Source organism: Phyllopteryx taeniolatus, chromosome 8 (genome assembly GCF_024500385.1).
Source record: "Phyllopteryx taeniolatus isolate TA_2022b chromosome 8, UOR_Ptae_1.2, whole genome shotgun sequence".
In the NCBI taxonomy this organism is placed as follows: Eukaryota; Metazoa; Chordata; class Actinopteri; order Syngnathiformes; family Syngnathidae; genus Phyllopteryx; species Phyllopteryx taeniolatus.
The window spans coordinates 28,174,615-28,193,561 of record NC_084509.1 but is presented as its reverse complement, the minus strand read 5'-3'; the positions used below and the strand labels follow the sequence as shown (position 1 = coordinate 28,193,561).

Below are 18,947 nucleotides of genomic sequence, written 5' to 3'. Positions count from 1 at the left end.
CATACTGTACTTTCACATGTAGTGTATTTAATTGCATATTCATACAAAATAAACATGTATTTAATTACAATTCCACCCCACCGTCGACTATATGGAATGATGATGAGTTTGTGTAAAAATCTATTTTTATATTCAATATCCTGACGTTGTGCTTGCACACCTCGACACGTTCCCATGAGCCTGAGAAACAAACACCTGTAAAAATGTCAGCGTTAAATGTCCTCTGAAAAGTCACTACAAATTCTGTACAGTGAATGGTCGCGCTCGAGCAGCAGGCGGGCATAGAGGCACAGTTTTGATGATGATTAGCGGGTTCTCTCGTAGAACAGGAGGTAGGCTTGGCTACTCTGCACTCTGCTCTCGCTGACGGGCTGCACGCTGGTGTCGCTGATGTGGAACCACGATCCTTCAGGTGGCTCTCCTAAACGCGCGGACAGAGGTTTCGTCAATCAGTTCATCGTTTTCAGTAACAAAGTGCAAATATGAAAAAGCATACAAAAAAGGTGTATTTCTTTTCAGTCATCATCAACTCATTTTGCATTTTTTTTGTCAGTTTACAACGTTAGCAAAGCTATGGGGAACACGCTTTGATAGTGTAAACATTCTAACGTTAGCTAGCTTTTAAACAACATGACGCCACTTAGCAACAGAAATATAATTCACTTTACTTTTATACTCAAGTACATTTCCGAGTTTGTACTTTTTAACCTTGCACTTCTACCAGTCATTTTACACAACTTAAGTATTCGAACTTCTACAGAGCGCGAGTACTTTGCCACCTTTGATCGGCCTATCCATTCCGCTACTCGCTCTTACCTTCGAGTCTGCCGAACGATTTGGAGCTGTGGGGTCGTACTTTCACGAACGCCGTGTAGTGACCGGACCTCATGGTGCCGCTGTGCTCCACGATGCCGTACAGGTTGTACAGAATCTGACGTTCACCTTCTGCCACGTTCTGCAAGGAGAAAAATAGGCACGTTTATGACAACGATTTCAAAAGAAGAAGTACAAAAAGGTACCGTGACACTTTTTGGCCCACTTACGAGTAACATGAGCTGTGGTGACCTTCCATATTGACTTTTTAATTGCTTGTGTGCTAATAGTTGGGTTCTTTGGAATGTGTGTCCACCCATCAAGTGCAAAATTATACAACCACAAACTGTGTCTGTGAGCATGAAAGCCCTTTTCTATTTGCATTAAATTCCACAGAACCACTCCCATGCCGAGTTTCTCCGCTCATGACATGGCAGCTAGGATGGGAGAAGATCCAGAGTCACTTTCAAGCGACGGCGTGAATCCGGCCGCCAGGCTACACTGTTTGAAACACTCTCATACACAGACACCCACATCCCCCACAGGTATGAAACCTCTGCTATCATGTCAAAGCAGAGCTGCACTTATGCAGAAATGCACTGCAGTTTGGACGTGTCCATGCGCCACATAGTGCTGGCAAAAATGCTATTATTGTCTTTTCTGGTGCTGGGTTTTTCCCCCCACAAGTAGAAGCCCCACTAGTCACAAGGCTCAGGCTGCGCCCCTGTCGTCATGGTAAGCCAGACTTGACATTGGCCCATCAGAAAAGGGGCTGGATAGCGATTTGCTCAAGGCTGGCCCCTAAAAACAGGCTAATTTCAGTGAAGAATTCAAGAAGAAATTCCACAATTTAAAATTGTAAAAAAATGCCTTTGAATATTTTCAGACAGGACACAGGGCTAAGCACAAATGTCTTTTTTTTTTAAATAATCATCAAGCTGGTCACATTGATCCATGAACATTTTTGGTTTACCAAAAGGTAAAAATACAACAGGAGTTGTTTTTTTTTTAGCTCACTTCTAATGAACTAAATTCATATTTACCTTACTCTTGAGGGCGCAGAAGGGTGCGAGATCCAGCATCAGAGGGAAGGGCACGTGTCGGTTCACCTTAGAAATACCGTAGCCGTTCTGGAGAAAACAAAGGAAGGACTTTAACAGAAGGGTGAACGAATATGTCGCGCTGCAGTCCGATGGGGTAATGTGCCAATGCGGATTATAGTGCCTCCCGCTGCGTCACCTGCTGAAATCTCTTCAGGTGAAGAGTGAGCACTGGTGGCGGGGAGGAGATGAGCATCTGCTTCGAGGCATCGGTGTAGACGTTTTTCTTGGGCCCTAGCCACAGAAAATTAAAGAGGACATATTATGGGAAATTGTCTTTTGAACAGCCTGTATACAAATAGTTGGGTCAGGTGTGGAAGTAAACGACCGAGTAAATCTTTTCTGAGCTGCTCAGTTCCGAAGAAGAGAGCCATTGTGAATTCTGACAGTTTGTGACATTGAGAGTGCACTTAAATTTCCATCCATGCACTTTTCCTACCTGCAGATTTGTCCTTGCTTGCCTGCCGCTTAGTGCAGGTGACGCAGAGCAGGCTGTTGTTCTCACTGAGGGTCTCCTCCTCCGTGAAGTGAAACAGACACGACTCCACGGAGCACTGCTGCTGGTCGGGAGAAGGCCTGCGCGCCAGAGTCTGGAACGCCAGCTCCGGGTCCCGGTTGACGACCGTGTATTCCTTGGCCTCTTCCTCCTGCGCGTCGTCCTCGCTCTCCACGCACGTTTCCGCCACGTCCGAGTCGATGAAGGCGTCGTTCAAGTTGATTTTCTCCATCTCGTTCACCAGCGAGAAGTCGGCGTCGTCCAAGAAGCCGTCGCTGGAGCACCGCGTTTCGGACGAGGCGCCGCCAAAGCGATCGCAGACTGATGCCGACTGAGAGTTGTTGGTGGAGTCTCCTTTGTCGTCCTCCTTGTCGGGCGCGTCCAGGGAATTCGGGTTGCCTTCAGAGACGCTGCTTGGCGCAGAATCCCCTTCTTGCGCCTCAGCATCTTGAGAAAGCTCTTTCTTGATTTCTTGATTTAGACATGCAAGACTGTTGAAACTAACTCTGCTCTCCAGCTTCTGCTGCCTCTTTTGATGCTGCAAAGACGACAAAAAAAAATAAAATAATAATAATAATAATAATCACGGAATGCCAAGTCTAACAAAGGTTCTCTCACTTCTTGGCTCCAGGGCTTCATTTCCCAAAAATGACACTCTAACCCTGACCCTATGTCGATGATACTTATTAAGCCAAATGGGTCAGTTTGAGAGAGCGACTTACCTTGGCTTGTTTCTTGGCCTGCTTCTTGGCTTTCTTCTGCTGGTACTTGCTACCAGCGGGAACGTCTTCGCTCTGACTTTCGGGGCCGTCCTCGCTCATGTTGCTGCTTTTCTGCACCGCTTTTTTCTGGTTCTTCTTCCTGTAAGCCTGCAGGAACAGACAAGAGACCAAGAAAATGTGTGTCAAGTTCAACTTAACCCACTGGGTTCGCACACTCTTTCTAAAGTCGAATTTAGGCCTTTTCTCAGGACCTTACAACTTTGGTCATTGCCATGACGATACATACAGTGGTGCTTTGACTTGAAGTGAACTTGAAGAGTTTTAATCTGTTGGCAAAATTCTGACTTTACTTAAAATCACATGAAAAGAAACGGAATGTTGCTATATAGAAAAGAAAACGCAGTTTGAAAAGGCGATGAAGATGACATTCTTATTTTATTAGTGAATGTTTCTAAATTTGCCATTGGTAGATCATGCTTGTGAAGTCTCCTTCTCCGGAGATAATACAACATGTAAAAATGACAAAAACATGTTATATTAATATCAAACGTTTTCTTCTTAAATAAAAAAAAAAACTAAATCTATTGAATTTAACGTCCAAGAAATTTGTGAAAATGTAAAAAAAGACCAATCAAATTTGAGATCAAAGTATAATAATGATCACAAATTTTTGACTTGTGAAATAGCAAAAAACCTAAACATTTATCTTTGAGATTATACCGATAGTTACAGTATTTCAGTAATTCTTTCTATTTGTCCAAATGTAAAAAAACTAAACAAAAACATCATTGAGATTGCAAATAGCTCAGTATTTTTTTTCCCACCTTCTGACAACATATTTATGATATTTTCAAGAATCCAAAGAACTTTAACAATAACAATGTGGAAGTTCTGTGAATGAAAAAGAAAAAAAAAAAATACACAAAAAGGCGTACCTGATCAGAAACTGGAAGAGAAAGGTCCAGAAACATCTCAGTGACCACAGACACCTGTAAGAGCAAAAGAAGGGGCTGCTTAACGTTACATATTTCTTTAGCAATGGCAGTGAATGAGTTAAAAAATAAAAAATACTGCACTACCGGACGTACCGTTTTGCACCGCTGACACATGATCGTGCTCGTCATCTCCCCGCCAAACACCTGGTCCACAAAATTCTTCGGCAACCCATTGTTCTCGTACTCTGCGCATCAAACCGATAAATTACACATCGAAAGCAACAATTATAACACATGAATTAAGAGCAACAATTTCGACCGACCTTTGACGACAGATTTGAGCTCCTCCCCATCTGGGATTTTTCCCGATCGTTTAAGTGCCTCCGTGACCGCGGAGCTCACCCTCTAAAGACACAAATCACTTCGTTACACCTACAAGGCAAAAGGGGGCTAACTTATTTTTACACTTACAATGATGAATGTCAAAATGTGATGCTCAACTGCCACATGGTTGATTACTTACCATCATGAATACTATGCAGTGGTTAACTCATTTCCTTTTTATGTTATTTTAAAAATGAAGGGTGCATGAGTTCTGTATGATTGTACATACATGTAATTTAGTATGCGCATTACATAAGTCCTTTGCTAAATAGGGTCTCACTAATCGCAGCCCCATAGATTTTGCTGTTGTTGTTGGTTTTTGTTCAAAGATTAAAATGGGTTTATAAAGCATGTTTAAATAACTTTCAATGTGAGCACAGCATGCGGGAGGGCTATTTTAAGGCTTATGCAACAAATGTTTTTAATTCTATTATTATTAGGTATTTCCTGTACATTCTATACTCGTTTTAAAAGTATTTCAATGTGTTTAGTGGTTGTTAAGGCTTAAATTATGAAAAATATGAATTTTCACCTATCACGGGTCACTGTAGAATCGATGGGTGTTTAAATCGTGTTTGTCAGGTGACTAAAGGCGGCGCTTGCAATTTAAATCAAATGAATTTACACAAATTCCCCGTCATCTGAGTCATTTTAGCGTCTTATCGGCCACCTATTGCATACTTTGCTCTCTTCGGCCCTCATCCCGTCCAGCAGGTAGCGCAGCAGCTCCTGGCTGTCTTGCTGCTGAAATCCCTTGAACCTGGCAGCCCTGCAACACGCGAGACAAAAAGCCGTGACGTGACACAGCAAAGTCCGGGTTGTGACTTCTACAGTTGTGCCGGTGCTCACTTTTTACAAACTTGCGTGAACAGCTCCTGCGGTGTCACCACCCCCTTCTTTGACTCTTGGATTTCATTGAGGAGTTGATTCATTGCCATAGTTAGCGAGCCAGGCCGATCCAGTTCTGCCACAACAGCCTCCTGTGCTCACAAAAAGTCAAAGTTAGCATTGGCAATGTTAACGCTTAAGTGATTCGGGGGGGGGGGTGTCAATTACTCACAGATTTTCACAATGCGCGACAGGGTTCTGCCCCCCCCCCCCACTACTATACATAGCAGGTGAGCACTATAGGTTGAATTTGCCAGAGTTGTATGAAGCTTGTATTCATTTTAAGCATTTAATTTAGCCTAAAATGACATGGCTGCACACAAAAAGGACACATTTTGTTCTCAGCAAGAAAAAAAAAATGTTCAATTGAAAACTATTCCCAAAATGTTAATCCCACATTGATTTGAGCATAATCTAATACATTCCTTCATTGGTAACATTTCTATTTAAACTGCCAGTTTTTGAGTTGTATTTTTTTAGGTTTGTCCACGAGATGGCGCTGGTTCCTTCCCTCATTCAAAGACTGTCGTTAGCTGCACCAATTACCGTTATGTGCATGCGTGTATGATAGGTCCACGCTTTATGCAATATAAACTAATTTAATAATAAAGGGTTCTAAGACCAGGGTCCGACATTCAGCATTTTTGTGAGACTGGCTCCGTATATTCATGATCAAATATGTTACGTTTGAGTGATTGTTGTGTATTTAGCTTCTTTATATTGTATTATTTATGCACCTTTAAGAAATTCTTATTAATTATTAGTACAGTTGCATTCATGGCCTAAGACGGTGTACTAACCTCACCAAAAATCAAGGCAACGGAATTGCAAAACTTTATATTATGTGATGCTTCAAAGACTGAATCAATTAGAGAATAACTAAAATGTTTACTTTGTACTAACATTACAACAATGCACAGCATTAAAGTAAATTAGCCATGTGGTCAGCGTCTTTGTCCAGGCTGCTCAAACATTGACCCCTTTCAGGGCATAATATTATTAAGGATCAAATATCTTATTTAGAGCTACTTGAAATGGGAAGAAGTCACGCACCAGTGCGGAGGAGGAAGCAGGTTTGACACTGACGGTCGTCCTGTCATCTGTCACCTTGTTGAGCGTCTGTCTTAACATCTGTGTCTGAGAAAGGTTCTGCAAAGAGGATTGAGGAAACATTTCCTGGCAGTTTTTCTTCATACATTTGTCTTCTTTGCAATCTTCGAAAGCTCACCTGGATGACGGCGTTAAAGAAACAAGTATTTCCCAGGTTGCTTAGCCCCCGCACAGGAACGCCGCTGTTGTCTTCCGTTGCGCCGCCGGAGTTTTGCGACTTGCACGCAGACTCTTTCTTGGTGGTCTTCCTCTCGCAGCTCTGGTTCTTAATGTCCTCCTTGTCTTTGTCTTCTTCCGTGTTGAAAGTGACGCTTTTCGGACGCACCTCCAACACGCCGCCTTCTGTGACGCCACCGCAGAAGAGTGCCAGTGATGGCAAAGAGGGGAAATGACGATGATGTCGAACCATAGAACGGGAAATGGGGAACGGTATTACGACATGGGGAATTGTGCTGGGCCTATTTTACACTTACTTTTCTGTGCTTTCTCTACGGGCTCCAACTGTGTCTTCTTTTTGATGTTGTTCACCAGCTGAGCCAACTGACTGCTCCCAGAGTACTGCACCTCGTCGTCGCATTCGTAGCACCTGAGGGGGGTTGGTAGGGGGTGTGATGAAGTCACACACACACATGCAAGACATACAGTGGGTAAGAGAAGTTTTCAGACCCCCTTAAATGTTTCACTCTTTGTTATATTGCAGCCATTTGTTAAAATCATTGAAGTTCATTTTTTTCCTCATTAATGTACACACAGCAACCCATTAGGACAGAAAAAAAAAAAACAGAAGTGTTGACATTTTTGCTGATTTATTAAAAAAGAAAAACTTAAATATCACCCAGCCATAAGTATTCAGACCCTATGCTGTGACACTCATATATTTAACTCAGGTGCTGTCCATTTCTTCTGATCGTCCTTAAAATGGTTCAACACCTACATTGGAGTCCAGCTGTGTTCGATTATACTGATTGGACTTGATTAGGACAGCCACACACCTGTCTACATAAGACCTCACAGCTCACAGTGCATGTCAGAGCAAATGAGAATCATGCGGTCAAAGGAACTGCCTGAAGAGCTCAGAGACAGAATTGTGGCCAGGCGCAGATCTGGCCAAGGTTACAAAAAAATGTATGCACAGTGGCTTCCGTAAATGGAAATGGAAGCCGTTTGGGACGACCAGAACCCTTCCTAGAGCTGGCCGTCCGGCCAAACTGGGCAATCGGGGAAGAAGAGCCTTGGTGAGAGAGGTAAAGAAGAACCCAAAGATCACTGTGGCTGAGCTCCGGAGATGCAGTCGGGAGATGGGAGAAATTTCTAGAACGTCAACCATCACTGCAGCCCTCCACCAGTCGGGGCTTTATGGCAGAGTGGCCCGACGGAAGCCTCTCCTCAGTGCAAGCCCGCATGGAGCTTGCTAAAGAAACACCTGAAGGACTCCCAAGATGGTGAGAAATAAGATTCTCTGGTCTGATGAGACCAAGCTAGAAATTGTTGGCCTTAATTCCAAGTGGCATGTGTGGAGAAAACCAGGCACTGCTCATCACCTGTCCAATACAGTCCCAACAGTGAAGCGTGGTGGTGGCAGCATCATGCTGTGGGGGTGTTTTGCAGCTGCAGGCACAGGGAGACTGGTTGCAATCGAAGAAAAGATGAATGCGGCCAAGTACAGGGATATCCTGGACGAAAACCTTCTCCAGATTGCTCAGAACCTCAGACTGGGCCGAAGGTTCACCTTCAAAAAAAGACAATGACCCTAAGCACACAGCTAAGATACAGAAGGAGTGGCTTTAGAACAACTCTGTGACTGTTTTTGAATGGCCCAGCCAGAGTCCTGACTTAAACTCAATTGAGCATCTCTGGAAAGACCTAAAAATGGCTACCCACCAACCTGACAGAACTGGAGAGGATCTGCAAGGAGGAATGGCAGATGATCCCCAAATCCAGGTTTGAAAAACTTATTGCATCATTCCCCAAAAGACAAGGCTGTATTAGCTCAAAAGGGGGCTTCCATTAAATACTGAGCAAAGGGTCTGAATACTTATGGCTGTGTGATATTTCAGTTTTCCTGTTTTAATAAATCAGCAAAAAAAATTCAACAATTCAGTTTTTCTGTCAATATGGGGTGCTCTGTGTACAATTAATGTGGAAAAAAAATGAACTGAAATGATTTTAGCAAATGGCTTCAATATAAAAAAAGAGTGAACAATTAAAGGGGGTCTGAAAACTTTCCATACCCACTGTAAGTTGGTCTCAAGTTGCACACTCACCAAACACTCCAGCTGTCCAAGCTGATCACCAGGCAATGCGTATCGGACCGCGGCGTTTCGTAGTGCTTGATGGCGTGTTGGTTCTCGGAGCTTCGTCCGCATCCCTTCAAAGAAAAAAATGGAAATTAAACACTCGGTGTAAAAACAAAACAACCCAGCAGGTCATATGAACTCACTCTGTGGCCACATTTCATGCACATCCACACTTCCACCAGTGCATCCTTCTCATCATCGGAGTCCACAGAAAGGTCTGTGCTAATGTTCTCCTTATTCTCTTCATGTTTGCAGTCCTGGCAACGTGTCCAATCAAATATGCCAGAGAACTTCTTGAGAAGAGTCTGGTCTGTGCCCTTCCTAATGTGCCTGCAAACTGGACCTGTGATGATTAAAATAAAAACAAACAAACCGTTGTAGAGAAGATCCCAATAAATACGATACATGATGGCTGCAACAGTTTTTTTTGTTTTTTTTTAGCCTTTTATGAACCTTTTATTCATCATATGCTATGATGTAATGTATTATTTACAGTGCGGTGAAAAAAGCATTACCCCCCCCCCCTTCTGAAATTCTGAGACTTTTGTATAGTTTCCCCACTTTAAGACCATCAAACAAATGTAAATAGACAAATATAACAGAAGTGAACTTAAAATGCTGTTTTTTACATTTTCACACAGGGCCAGGTAACTTTGGATAGTTTTTTTTTTTCCTTAATAAATGAAATCACCATTTTAAAACAGCATTACTCGACATCCTGCAGATGAAAATCTGTTCTAAATTGCCTCACCTGGATAAACAAAGGTTAAATGAAATAAAATGAAAAAAAAATTGTGCCAAGATGTAAGCATGCTTACCTGTCATTTCAAACTCATCATCCTCTCTGGAGCTCCTGTCCTTGGCTTTTTTCTTCCCCATGATTCCCCTATTTTTCGCTATTAGAGATGAAAACCACACATGACGTATTCTTGTTGTAATATCGCTTAAAAACAAGCCAATTACGTATAGTTCAAAGTCGCATTCGTGCACGTCATGTCATAACGTATGAAAACTCCCTGCTTGAGGAGACTTACTTGACACACACACAGGCGAATCACGTCACACTTATACTTTCGTTTACTTTTTTTCCGCCAGACGCCAACTTTAATCCAGACATTTTAGCAAATGCCCCGTGGAAGTACGCTTGGAGTGAACAGTTTTACATATTTTGCGTACAAAAGGGCGCTTATTTGGCAAACTAACCAGTGGAGAATTATGTCCATGCAGGCGGTTAAAGAAACGGAACTAAAATGTAACTGTGTCGCTGCTTTCCACTGTCCGGTGACTATGCGCTTCCGGTGCGTCGCAGAAAATGTTCCGTCGTTAGCATGTTAGGCTAAGAAAAGAAACTAGCCGGTCTACTCACCCACACCTCTTTGTACACATTTATAACAAAGACGTGTCACTGAAGTCGGTGGGAAACTCGTTAAACGAGCTTGGGTACGTTTTAAAAAAAAAATAATAATAATAATAATTGTCCGGCGAGTGTTTTTTTGCTTCCTTCCGGTGCGTCGTCTAAGAGATTCCGGGTCCGAGCACAAGCCAGTCGTTAGCGTGCGCTGCTTTCGTCCATTTAACATGGTCATGTCACTGACGGTCGCGGGTTCATTCTCACAAATCGAGTTTTGGCACACTAGAATCAATTATCTTTACTACAGTTATATTTTATTGTGCGATGTGAATGCACGTTGTTTGGTCTACAAAAAATGTTACGGTGGTACAAGCTAGCTGCTAGCATGCTAGGCTAAGAAAAGCAAATGTGCGTCCCCTAAAATGTTCCGTGTGGAAGCACACGTTTTTGCGGTCTTTCACGCGGAATGAAAGTCTCAAACTGACACAAAATGAGGGGCAGGGGGGAACAATGACAAACTTTTAATTGAATACATAATACACATTTTAGCATGTCGTTCCGGGAATCGGCAGAAGCTCAAGTGGCAGAGCTCGAGTTGCTGTCCAGCATGTTCCCCACGCACGAAGAACTGGACATCGTAGATCAGCTTGCCCTGGCCGAGCTCCGAGACTACGCCGAGGCCGAGGGTGCGCCGTCGGCTTCCAACGAGAGCCCACCGGCGCCACCTCCCTCCTCCAGACCCCATTTCGTCATCAAGCAGAGGCTGAAAGATGACGCAGGAGTCGCTGAGGGGGTAAACAAAAGTGGAAAGGCACCCAATCTCTCAATGGGAATTAATGAATTATTCATTTATCAATCAAAATATGTCATGTCATTTAATGTAATGTTTACAGGTGGAGTTCAGTCTCTCCTGCACGTATCCACCCGAGTATCCCAGTGTGGTCCCAGAGATAACAGTTCGGTAATTACAAATTAAACACAGTTGTTATTTAATATACATTCCATTGGATACAAATTATTTTTGCAATCTTTTCCCAATTACTGTTGATTAACCGATTATTGTTGTTTTATTTGGTATTGTTTAATGGAAAAAAAAAAAAAACTAAAGCTGCAGGTGGTTTATACTACGGCGCGCAAATAATTATTTTCGTAATTATTTTTTTCTTGCTGAACTGCAACACTCTTATATAGACGAATGGTCCCAAATTCATCCTGATCGTTTGCTCCAAGGTTATTGCTACCAAAGGTTCAAGGGTCAACTGTCAACCAGTTATTAGAGTAAATCCAAGGGTTTACTTATGTTCTATAAAAATATGAAAACAGGTGTTAGTTTAAGGAGACTGTTTATTCTTGTGATTTAGATTTTTAAAAAAAAAGACTACATTTTGTGACCAATAAGCCGAAAATTGATGAAATTCCAAAGCGCTCACATACGTTATCTTCGCAATTTATGTGTGTGTGTGTGTGTAAATGTCTGGACTGTATTTTGGCCTCAGGTGTCGTGGACTGAGCCGTGCCCAGCAGACGCAGCTCCACGCCGGACTCAACGCGCACCTCGCCGACGCATGCCTGGGAGAAGTGTGCGTGCTGTCGGCGGTGGAATGGCTGACGGACAACTTGCGCGCGTATGTGGACAAAAGCTCTTCGGCGCCTCCTCCTCCCGAGACGGACGCTGCCTCGCCACGGCGGCGGCGGCAGGCGTTCAGTCGCCTGTGGATCTACAGCCACCACATCTACAACAGCACCAAGAGGAAGAACATCTTGGAGTGGGCCAAGGAGCTCGGACTGTCGGGATTCAGCATGCCCGGGAAGCCCGGGATTGTTTGTGCGGAAGGTGCACAGGAGGCCTGCGAGGAGTTCTGGTCCAGGTAACTTTGGCTTACATTTACAGAGACATGATTTGGGTTTTGAATCTATCGTCGATTTGTGGGGACTGGTAAGGCCAAGAAATGAGAGCTTTGAAACCAAGGTTAGAGTTTCAGTTTGAATTTGGGGTTTAAAATTAGGGTTGCAATCCAATTTTCCGCATTCAAGGCGAATAACTCAGCCTGATGCACTGAAGCTCGCCCCCCCCCCCCCCCCTTCTCCAGACTGAAGGCTCTGACGTGGAAGCGGATCACGATTCGCCACCGAGAAGACGTCTCCCCGCACGACGTGCCGAGCGGCCAAAGCGTCGACTCCCTGCGCAAGTTCTCTGGCTTCGAGGAGGCGGCGTTCGACCCGCGCGGGAACCACATGGACCTGGGCCTGCTCTACCAGTTCTTGCGGGAAAAGGGCTGTCACGACGTCTTCCAGATGTACTTCGGTGTGGAAGGGAGGCGATAGTCGACCGGGCGGCTGTTTCCACACACGCCGCCTTGTTCATTTGCAAAGTATTGATTGGATGGAGAGCACAGCTTTATCACACTGACAACGCAGAGGAATTGGACCACACAGTTACCAGAATTTGAAATCCCGGAATACGGTTTGTCATTTAGTCACCACACTTGCAGTCTTACCTCACAGCGAATGTTTCTCCTGAGTTTTGTGGAAAAATGGTCCGGGGGGGTTCCTAGTTGCACTTTTAACACATTCACTGCCATTGACGGCTTTAGAAGTCAAATATCCATGTTAACTGGGAAGGCTGGGAGTGAATGAGTTTTAATAGTCGCGCAGGCCCCGCGGAAGCAGCTCGATTCACAAATGGTGCTATGGAGACTGTATTGATTTGATCTTAAGAATTATAGATAAGAAACTCTAATTTTCTTTTCACGATAAGGTAGATCAATCAGGGACCACACTCCAATTAAAAGTTGTGATTCAATATTGTGGCTCTTTTTTTTTAGTCGGCAATGACCAAGATAAAATCATGGATTAATTAGGGAAAGGGTTACAAAATTATACATTAGGATTGTGTTTTAAAAAGAGAAAATTCATGAGTTAGGGTTTCAAGCCTGGGTTAGTGTTGCAAATTTGGGTTTGAAACCAAGGTTAAGGTACAGTTTAATGTGAGGGTTAGGGTTTGAAGCCAAAGATTGTTTTCAAATCAGGGTTACAAGCTTGGGCTAGGGTTTCAAACTAAAGTCAGTGTTTCAAATTAGGGTTTCAAGCGGTTTTAAATTAGTGCGATAGAGATAAAGTCATGGATTAATTAGGACCAAAAGATGGATTGAATACAGATAAAAAATAAAATGATTCATTTTGATAATTATTATAGAAGATGATGGACTATGGATGCTCATGGGTTTGGGTTCCGGGACTGCATTAGTGTTTCAAATCAGTGTTAGGGTTTCAAATTAAGGTTTAACGTCAGAGTTGGGTTTTCTAGTCAGAGGCCGGGTTTCTGATTAGTGTTAAAAGCTAAGGTTAGGCTTTCAAGCAAGAGTTAAGTTTCAAATTTGGGGTTTCATGCCAACCTTGGTTAGGGTTTCAAATGAAGGTTTAAAACCTATTTTAGGGTATTCAATCAAGATAAGGGTTTCAAATTAGGGTTACAGTTTTAAACAAGGGTTAGGGTTTCAAACAAGGGTTTTAAATTAGGGTTTTAATTCCAGGGTACGATTTCAAACTAGTATTGGGGTTTCAAAGTTAGGGTTGCAGGTTAGTGTTTCGAAACAGGATTCGGGTTATAAATTAGTGTGTAAAGCCTTGTTTTGGGTTTCAAATTAGAGTTAGGATTTCAAATGAAGGTTTCAAGCCTGGTTTAGGATTTCACATTATGGTTTTAAGACTGGGTTAGGGTTACATCCAAAGGCTAGGGTTTTTAAATGACGGTCTCAGCCCTGGGTTAGAGTTTTAATCAATGTTATGTTTCAAATTAGGCTACTTTCAACCAAAAAGAAGCTTCTGGAAAAAGCATCGATTATGTGTTGTGTTCTGCCGTGGCCAGCAGGTGGCAATGTTTAACAAGCGGAATGCTTTCAAACGCAAAACCAAAACGCACAATTTATAATCCAATAAACATAAAATAAAAATAATACCGATGACTATGTTTTAAAAAAAAAAAAAGAAAAAAAAAAAAAAAGGTTTAGATGCAAGTTTTCACTGTTCCTGCCTCGTATAAGTGTATTTGTAGTTGGTGTCCACTGGCACAGCGTTATTGACCTGCAGTGTGCCTCCACTTGTTGTGCAGGTCATTAACGATCCTGATCAATACTGACTCCAGAATACCTTCATAGCTAAACTCATCAACACACGCTTTCTTGTGGTGGTGAGCGACCCAGCCGTAAGTCTATAACACTGATTCCCCAACCACTGTTCAGCGAGAGATTTATTCAATTTAATTGGGCCAAAAAAAGATCATTTAGTCACTAAAAAGAATGTATTTTTGTTCATCGAGCTTTACCAGTGACGTATAGCGACAGGCAGACAAATTCAAGGTACTTCCACTCGCTGGCACAAGGCACAAAAGAACCTCTTTATCTATGTAAATTGCCACCTGCCATTCTTTCAAAAGAATAACAGCTTTGTTAGCAACTCAACGGGTACATTTGTGAGTACTTTGCGAAGAGATCATTATTATTTCCGTAGAATTTGAGACATTGTTGCTTTTGGATGGTGGTGTGTTTTGACAATTTTGTAAATGTCAAAATATCTGCCTTTGCGAGGTTAGCATAGAACGCTAACGGTGTTGTCCGTGCTAAGCTTTTCCCACTTCAAAATGCTGTATTAACCAGCGAGCTAGTTTTCAAAATTTGGACCTTGCCACGAAAACCATTGTGTAGCAATCTGTCCGACGAGATTAATCATAATAATAATAATAATAATAACAATATCATGACAGAAGGGTTTCAAACAAGGGTCATATTTTCAAACTAGTGTTTTAGGACGAGGTTAAGGCTTCAAACCTGGTTTAAGAGTTGCAAATTAGAATTTCAAGCCTGGGTAAGGGTTTCAAACACTTCTGGTTTTAAGGCAAGGGTATGGTTTGAAATTCGGGTTTGATCCCAATGTTACGGTTTCAAATTAGGATTTTAATCCGGGTTTAGGGATTCCTACAAGGGCCGAACTAGAGTTTAAAGATAGTGTCGAGGTGTAAAGCAAAGGTTAGGGTTTAAAGCCTGGTTTAAGGTTTAAAAATTAGGGTTTCAGGCCTGTTTTAAACCTGGTTTAGGGCTTCCAATTAGTCAAGTCTGTTTTGGGGTTTCAAACAAGGGTCATGGTTCGAAGTCAGAGTTTTAAACCAGTTTCAAGGTTTCAAGACCAGTTTATGGTGTCAAATTAGGATTTCGAGCCAGGATTAGGGTTCGAAGCCCACCTTTCAAGTCAGGGTTAGGCCTTTCAACCTGGTTTACCAATATCAATGAAAATAAATAATAGTAGTGTTGGCCTGTTAGCTGTGGATACATCCAAAATGTCCGGAGACCAAAACACAGTCCAGAAATGCACAACAGTGTTTACCTTTTTTTAAAAACTTTCCACTGTTCTTTTTCTGTTTTTGGCCCGCCATCCTTAATATCCCCATTACAGTTATTTGGAGCGTCTTTGAAGATTCATAGATAATAGGATGGTCTTTCTGCTTAATGCAAGGAAATAGCTCGGCAAATGACTGCAGGGAGAAAAGCATCAGTCGTCCCTTCCTCTCCAGCCAAATCCTTTTTTTTTTTTTTTTTCCCCCTCCATACACCAAACTTCATTCATACACAATTTCCTGCTATTTTTCTTTCTTTGTTTTCAGCTGACAATAGCTCACTTCTGTAGGTCTATTGAAGCGCTGAGGCATATAATTGAATTAGTACGCTTGCACTATTTCAACACGGGGATTTCATAGCGCGGCGCTCCGTCAGCGCTAAGCTAAGCTAATGTAAATAGCGTTGACAAAACTCCAGTCGAAGAGTTTGCCAAGTTTTGACTCACAAAGATTGGACAGCAAAATTGATGACGTCTCAGCGAGCAAAGCTAAAGCACCTCATTTGAAACCCCCAACCCCAATTCTTGTTTGAAACCCTAAACCGAGCTAATTCTGGTTTAAAAACCCTAACCTTTGACCTTTACATAACCCCGAAAATCTAAACCTGGCTTCAAACACTAATGTGAATCTATTACCCTGGTTTGAAACACCAAGCTTGCCTCAAAACCCTAATTTGAAAGGCAAGTTATCGCCCTAAACATTGCTTTAAACCCTAATTTGTAAGACTAACTTGAAAACATGAACCGTACTTGAACACGAATTTGAAAGCTTAACAATGGCTTGAATCCTGCCTCGAAACGCTAATCTTCTATTCAAAGCCTATCTTGAAACCCCAACCCATGTTTGAAACCCTATCCTTGGCTTCAAACCGGAACTTTAACCCTGAATGAAAACCCTAATTTGGAAGCACGACTTAAATTGAGACCGTAGATTTCTCTTTGAACCATACCTTGAAACCCTGAACCTTGTTTGAAACCTTAACTCACACTCAAAACCCTAACCCTGGCTTCCAATTGTAATTTGAACCACAAACCATTTTTTGAAACACTAACACTGGCTAGAAAGCTTTATTTGAAACCCTATCCTCTGCCTCAAAACCTAACTTGAAACCCAAACCCCGTATTTAAACTCAACTTCGAAAACCCCACCCTTGTTTAAAGCCCTAACCTTAGCTTCAAAGCCTAATTTGAACCACAAACCCTGATTTAAAAAGACAAAGCACACCGTGGAAAGTTTCAACGAATTCCTCCCAAGTCACCTTGTAATTAAAAAGCCATCGTGCTTTCCGGGCGATGTCTGGAAACCAGGCCCTCGACCCATCTTTGGGATTCCGGACCTCTCGCCGGATGACCCCTCAAGGTGAACTCTCGTGCCGTGAATACTAAATATGGCGGGATTAAACATTTGCTCTTTTCTGGCGACCATCTAATCAGTTGTCTGGCCACAGTAATCCCCGAGGTTCGCTATCTCGCCGACCGATGTGGGGGGAAAAAAAAAAAAAAGAAAAAAAAGAAAGCGACCACTGGCACAGCTGCAACTCTGGAACTCGTCGAGCTGTTACAGTCCCACTGCTGCTTCCTCGTCTTCGTACGCATTTGTGGATGAGTTAATTTCGTTCTTTGACCGCGCCATCTCAAAACATTCTCTTCCAGCCTCCCGTTAAACAAACAAATTGTAGCACTGTACAGTAATAGAATAATTGAAGCTGATGTAAAGAATTAAACAGTTTGTGCGTCACCATTTCATACACGAAAGAAATGGCCAAAACTGCTCAGTGAGCTGCAGACAGACTAAGCCTGGCTTCAAAGGCCAACTTAGACTTGAAACCTTAACCCTGGCTTCAAACTCGAGGTGCAATGATTAATCGACGACTAATGGGTTATGAAAATTATTTGAGAAGTTTAGATCATCTATGAATCATTTCGAGACCTTGTTTCACTTAAAATTGTCCAAATCCTCAGAATTTCAACCTCTCAAGAGTAAATATTAGTAATTATATTTATAATAATAAAGCAGTAAATAATTGTATTTATTATAGTAATAATGCAGACTGCTTATCTTTGTGTTTCATTTAAAAAAAATGTGACATTTGCAAAAAGCGTCTTTTTACTTTTGTAAAACAATCATAAACATTTTTGCCCAATTTCTGCCGGAACAATTAAGATGCCCCGACTTTAAGTGATTACTTAGTGCGCCGTTCACTTACGTATGTCAAACAATTTGTACGCCACACACATTTTCCCCAGACCCATTTAAAAATGATTCATTGTTTTGCATTTCAACATATTTCTCACATTTAATTGCAGTTTGCTATGAGCAACATGATCAAAAGTGCGAGCATATCAATTAGTTGATAAATGGAAATTAACAGTGATGAAATGAAACACGTCATGTTCAGTGGGGCTAATTACCAAAAAAGAAGGATCATATTTGCCTTCATTTAAAAACATGGAAATAATCATAGACTAAAGAATAAACCACAACCTACGCGCTCATGCAAGGAAAATATGCATAATGGCCATACAGGAAGTTCAAAGTAGACCACAGCTCTGCCAACAGAACAAAAGTCGCAGCATGTCTCGTTGCCTCCCGAGGAAGATTCATTTAAAAGTGTCATCTCATTAAAGCCCCTGAATGCATCAAATATTCAATTAGTTGTACATGTAGCTTATTGGTTTTTTTTTTTTAGTGACCATGCCAGTATCATTGTTACCCCCCCCCGCCCCCCCTGCTTATTCAAAAGACTAATGCATGAAACTGGTCCTATGGTGTGACAAGATGAGCAGATTGTATAGAAAACAGATTCAATAGAAATTTTGTGTGTCCCAATGATCCTTGGCGATCCGATCCCCGGCTACAGAAGCTGGCTCAGCTCTGCTCTGGCAGGGAAGGAGCCCGAGCTGGTGTGTGAGGTCGAGAAGTTCCGACTAGATATAGTCGGACTCGCCTCCACACACATCTTGGACTCTGGTACCAGTCCTCTCGAGAGGGGTTGGACTCTCTTCCACTCTGGAGTTGCCCACGGTGAGAGGCGCCAAGCAGGTGTGGGTATACTTATTGCTCCCCGGCTCGGCGCCTGTACGTTGGGGTTCACCCCGGTGGACGAGAGGGTAGCCTCCCTGCGCCTTCGGGTGGGGGGATGGGTCCTGACTGTTGTTTGTGCCTATGCACCAAACAGCAGTTCAGAGTACCCACCCTTTTTGGAGTCCATGGCGGCAATCCCGAACCCGTTGGTGGACACCAACGGTGAGGGATGCCGTCAAGCTGAAGAAGGAGTCCTATCGGGCCTTTTTGCCCTGTGGGACTCCTGAGGCAGCTGATGGGTACCGGCTGGCCAAGTGGAATGCAGCTTTGGTGGTTGCTGAAGCAAAAACACGGGCATGGGAGGAGTTCGGTGAGGCTATCGAGAAAGAATTCCGGATAGCTTTGAGGAAATTCTGGTCCACCATCCGGCGTCTCAGG

The 18,947-nt window shown here is 42.7% G+C and overlaps 2 protein-coding genes across 3 annotated transcripts; one reads left to right on the top strand and one right to left on the bottom strand.

Annotated features, from left to right (window-relative positions):
- Positions 1-7: 7 nt before the first annotated feature.
- On the bottom strand, positions 8-10,014 carry usp16 (ubiquitin specific peptidase 16). Of its 2 annotated transcripts, none has more exons than XM_061780989.1 (18): positions 9,780-10,014; positions 9,564-9,641; positions 8,889-9,088; positions 8,713-8,816; positions 6,922-7,034; positions 6,567-6,787; positions 6,392-6,487; positions 5,300-5,430; positions 5,132-5,219; positions 4,390-4,471; positions 4,220-4,311; positions 4,067-4,120; positions 3,132-3,278; positions 2,353-2,947; positions 2,053-2,147; positions 1,857-1,943; positions 817-955; positions 8-421 (listed from the first exon to the last, which is right to left on the bottom strand). In XM_061780989.1, the coding sequence occupies exons 2-18, from the start codon at positions 9,622-9,624 to the stop codon at positions 306-308; spliced, it is 2,421 nt and encodes an 806-aa protein (XP_061636973.1). In that variant the 5' UTR covers positions 9,625-9,641; positions 9,780-10,014; the 3' UTR covers positions 8-305. The 2 variants fall into 2 exon arrangements, with proteins under 2 accessions (XP_061636973.1, XP_061636972.1); XM_061780988.1 differs by having other exon boundaries at positions 6,567-6,790; positions 9,780-10,013.
- A 258-nt stretch (positions 10,015-10,272) lies between these two features.
- On the top strand, positions 10,273-12,899 carry rwdd2b (RWD domain containing 2B). Its single transcript, XM_061781017.1, has 4 exons — positions 10,273-10,889; positions 10,990-11,057; positions 11,593-11,964; positions 12,187-12,899. The coding sequence occupies exons 1-4, from the start codon at positions 10,647-10,649 to the stop codon at positions 12,419-12,421; spliced, it is 918 nt and encodes a 305-aa protein (XP_061637001.1). The 5' UTR covers positions 10,273-10,646; the 3' UTR covers positions 12,422-12,899.
- The last annotated feature ends 6,048 nt before the right edge of the window (positions 12,900-18,947 follow it).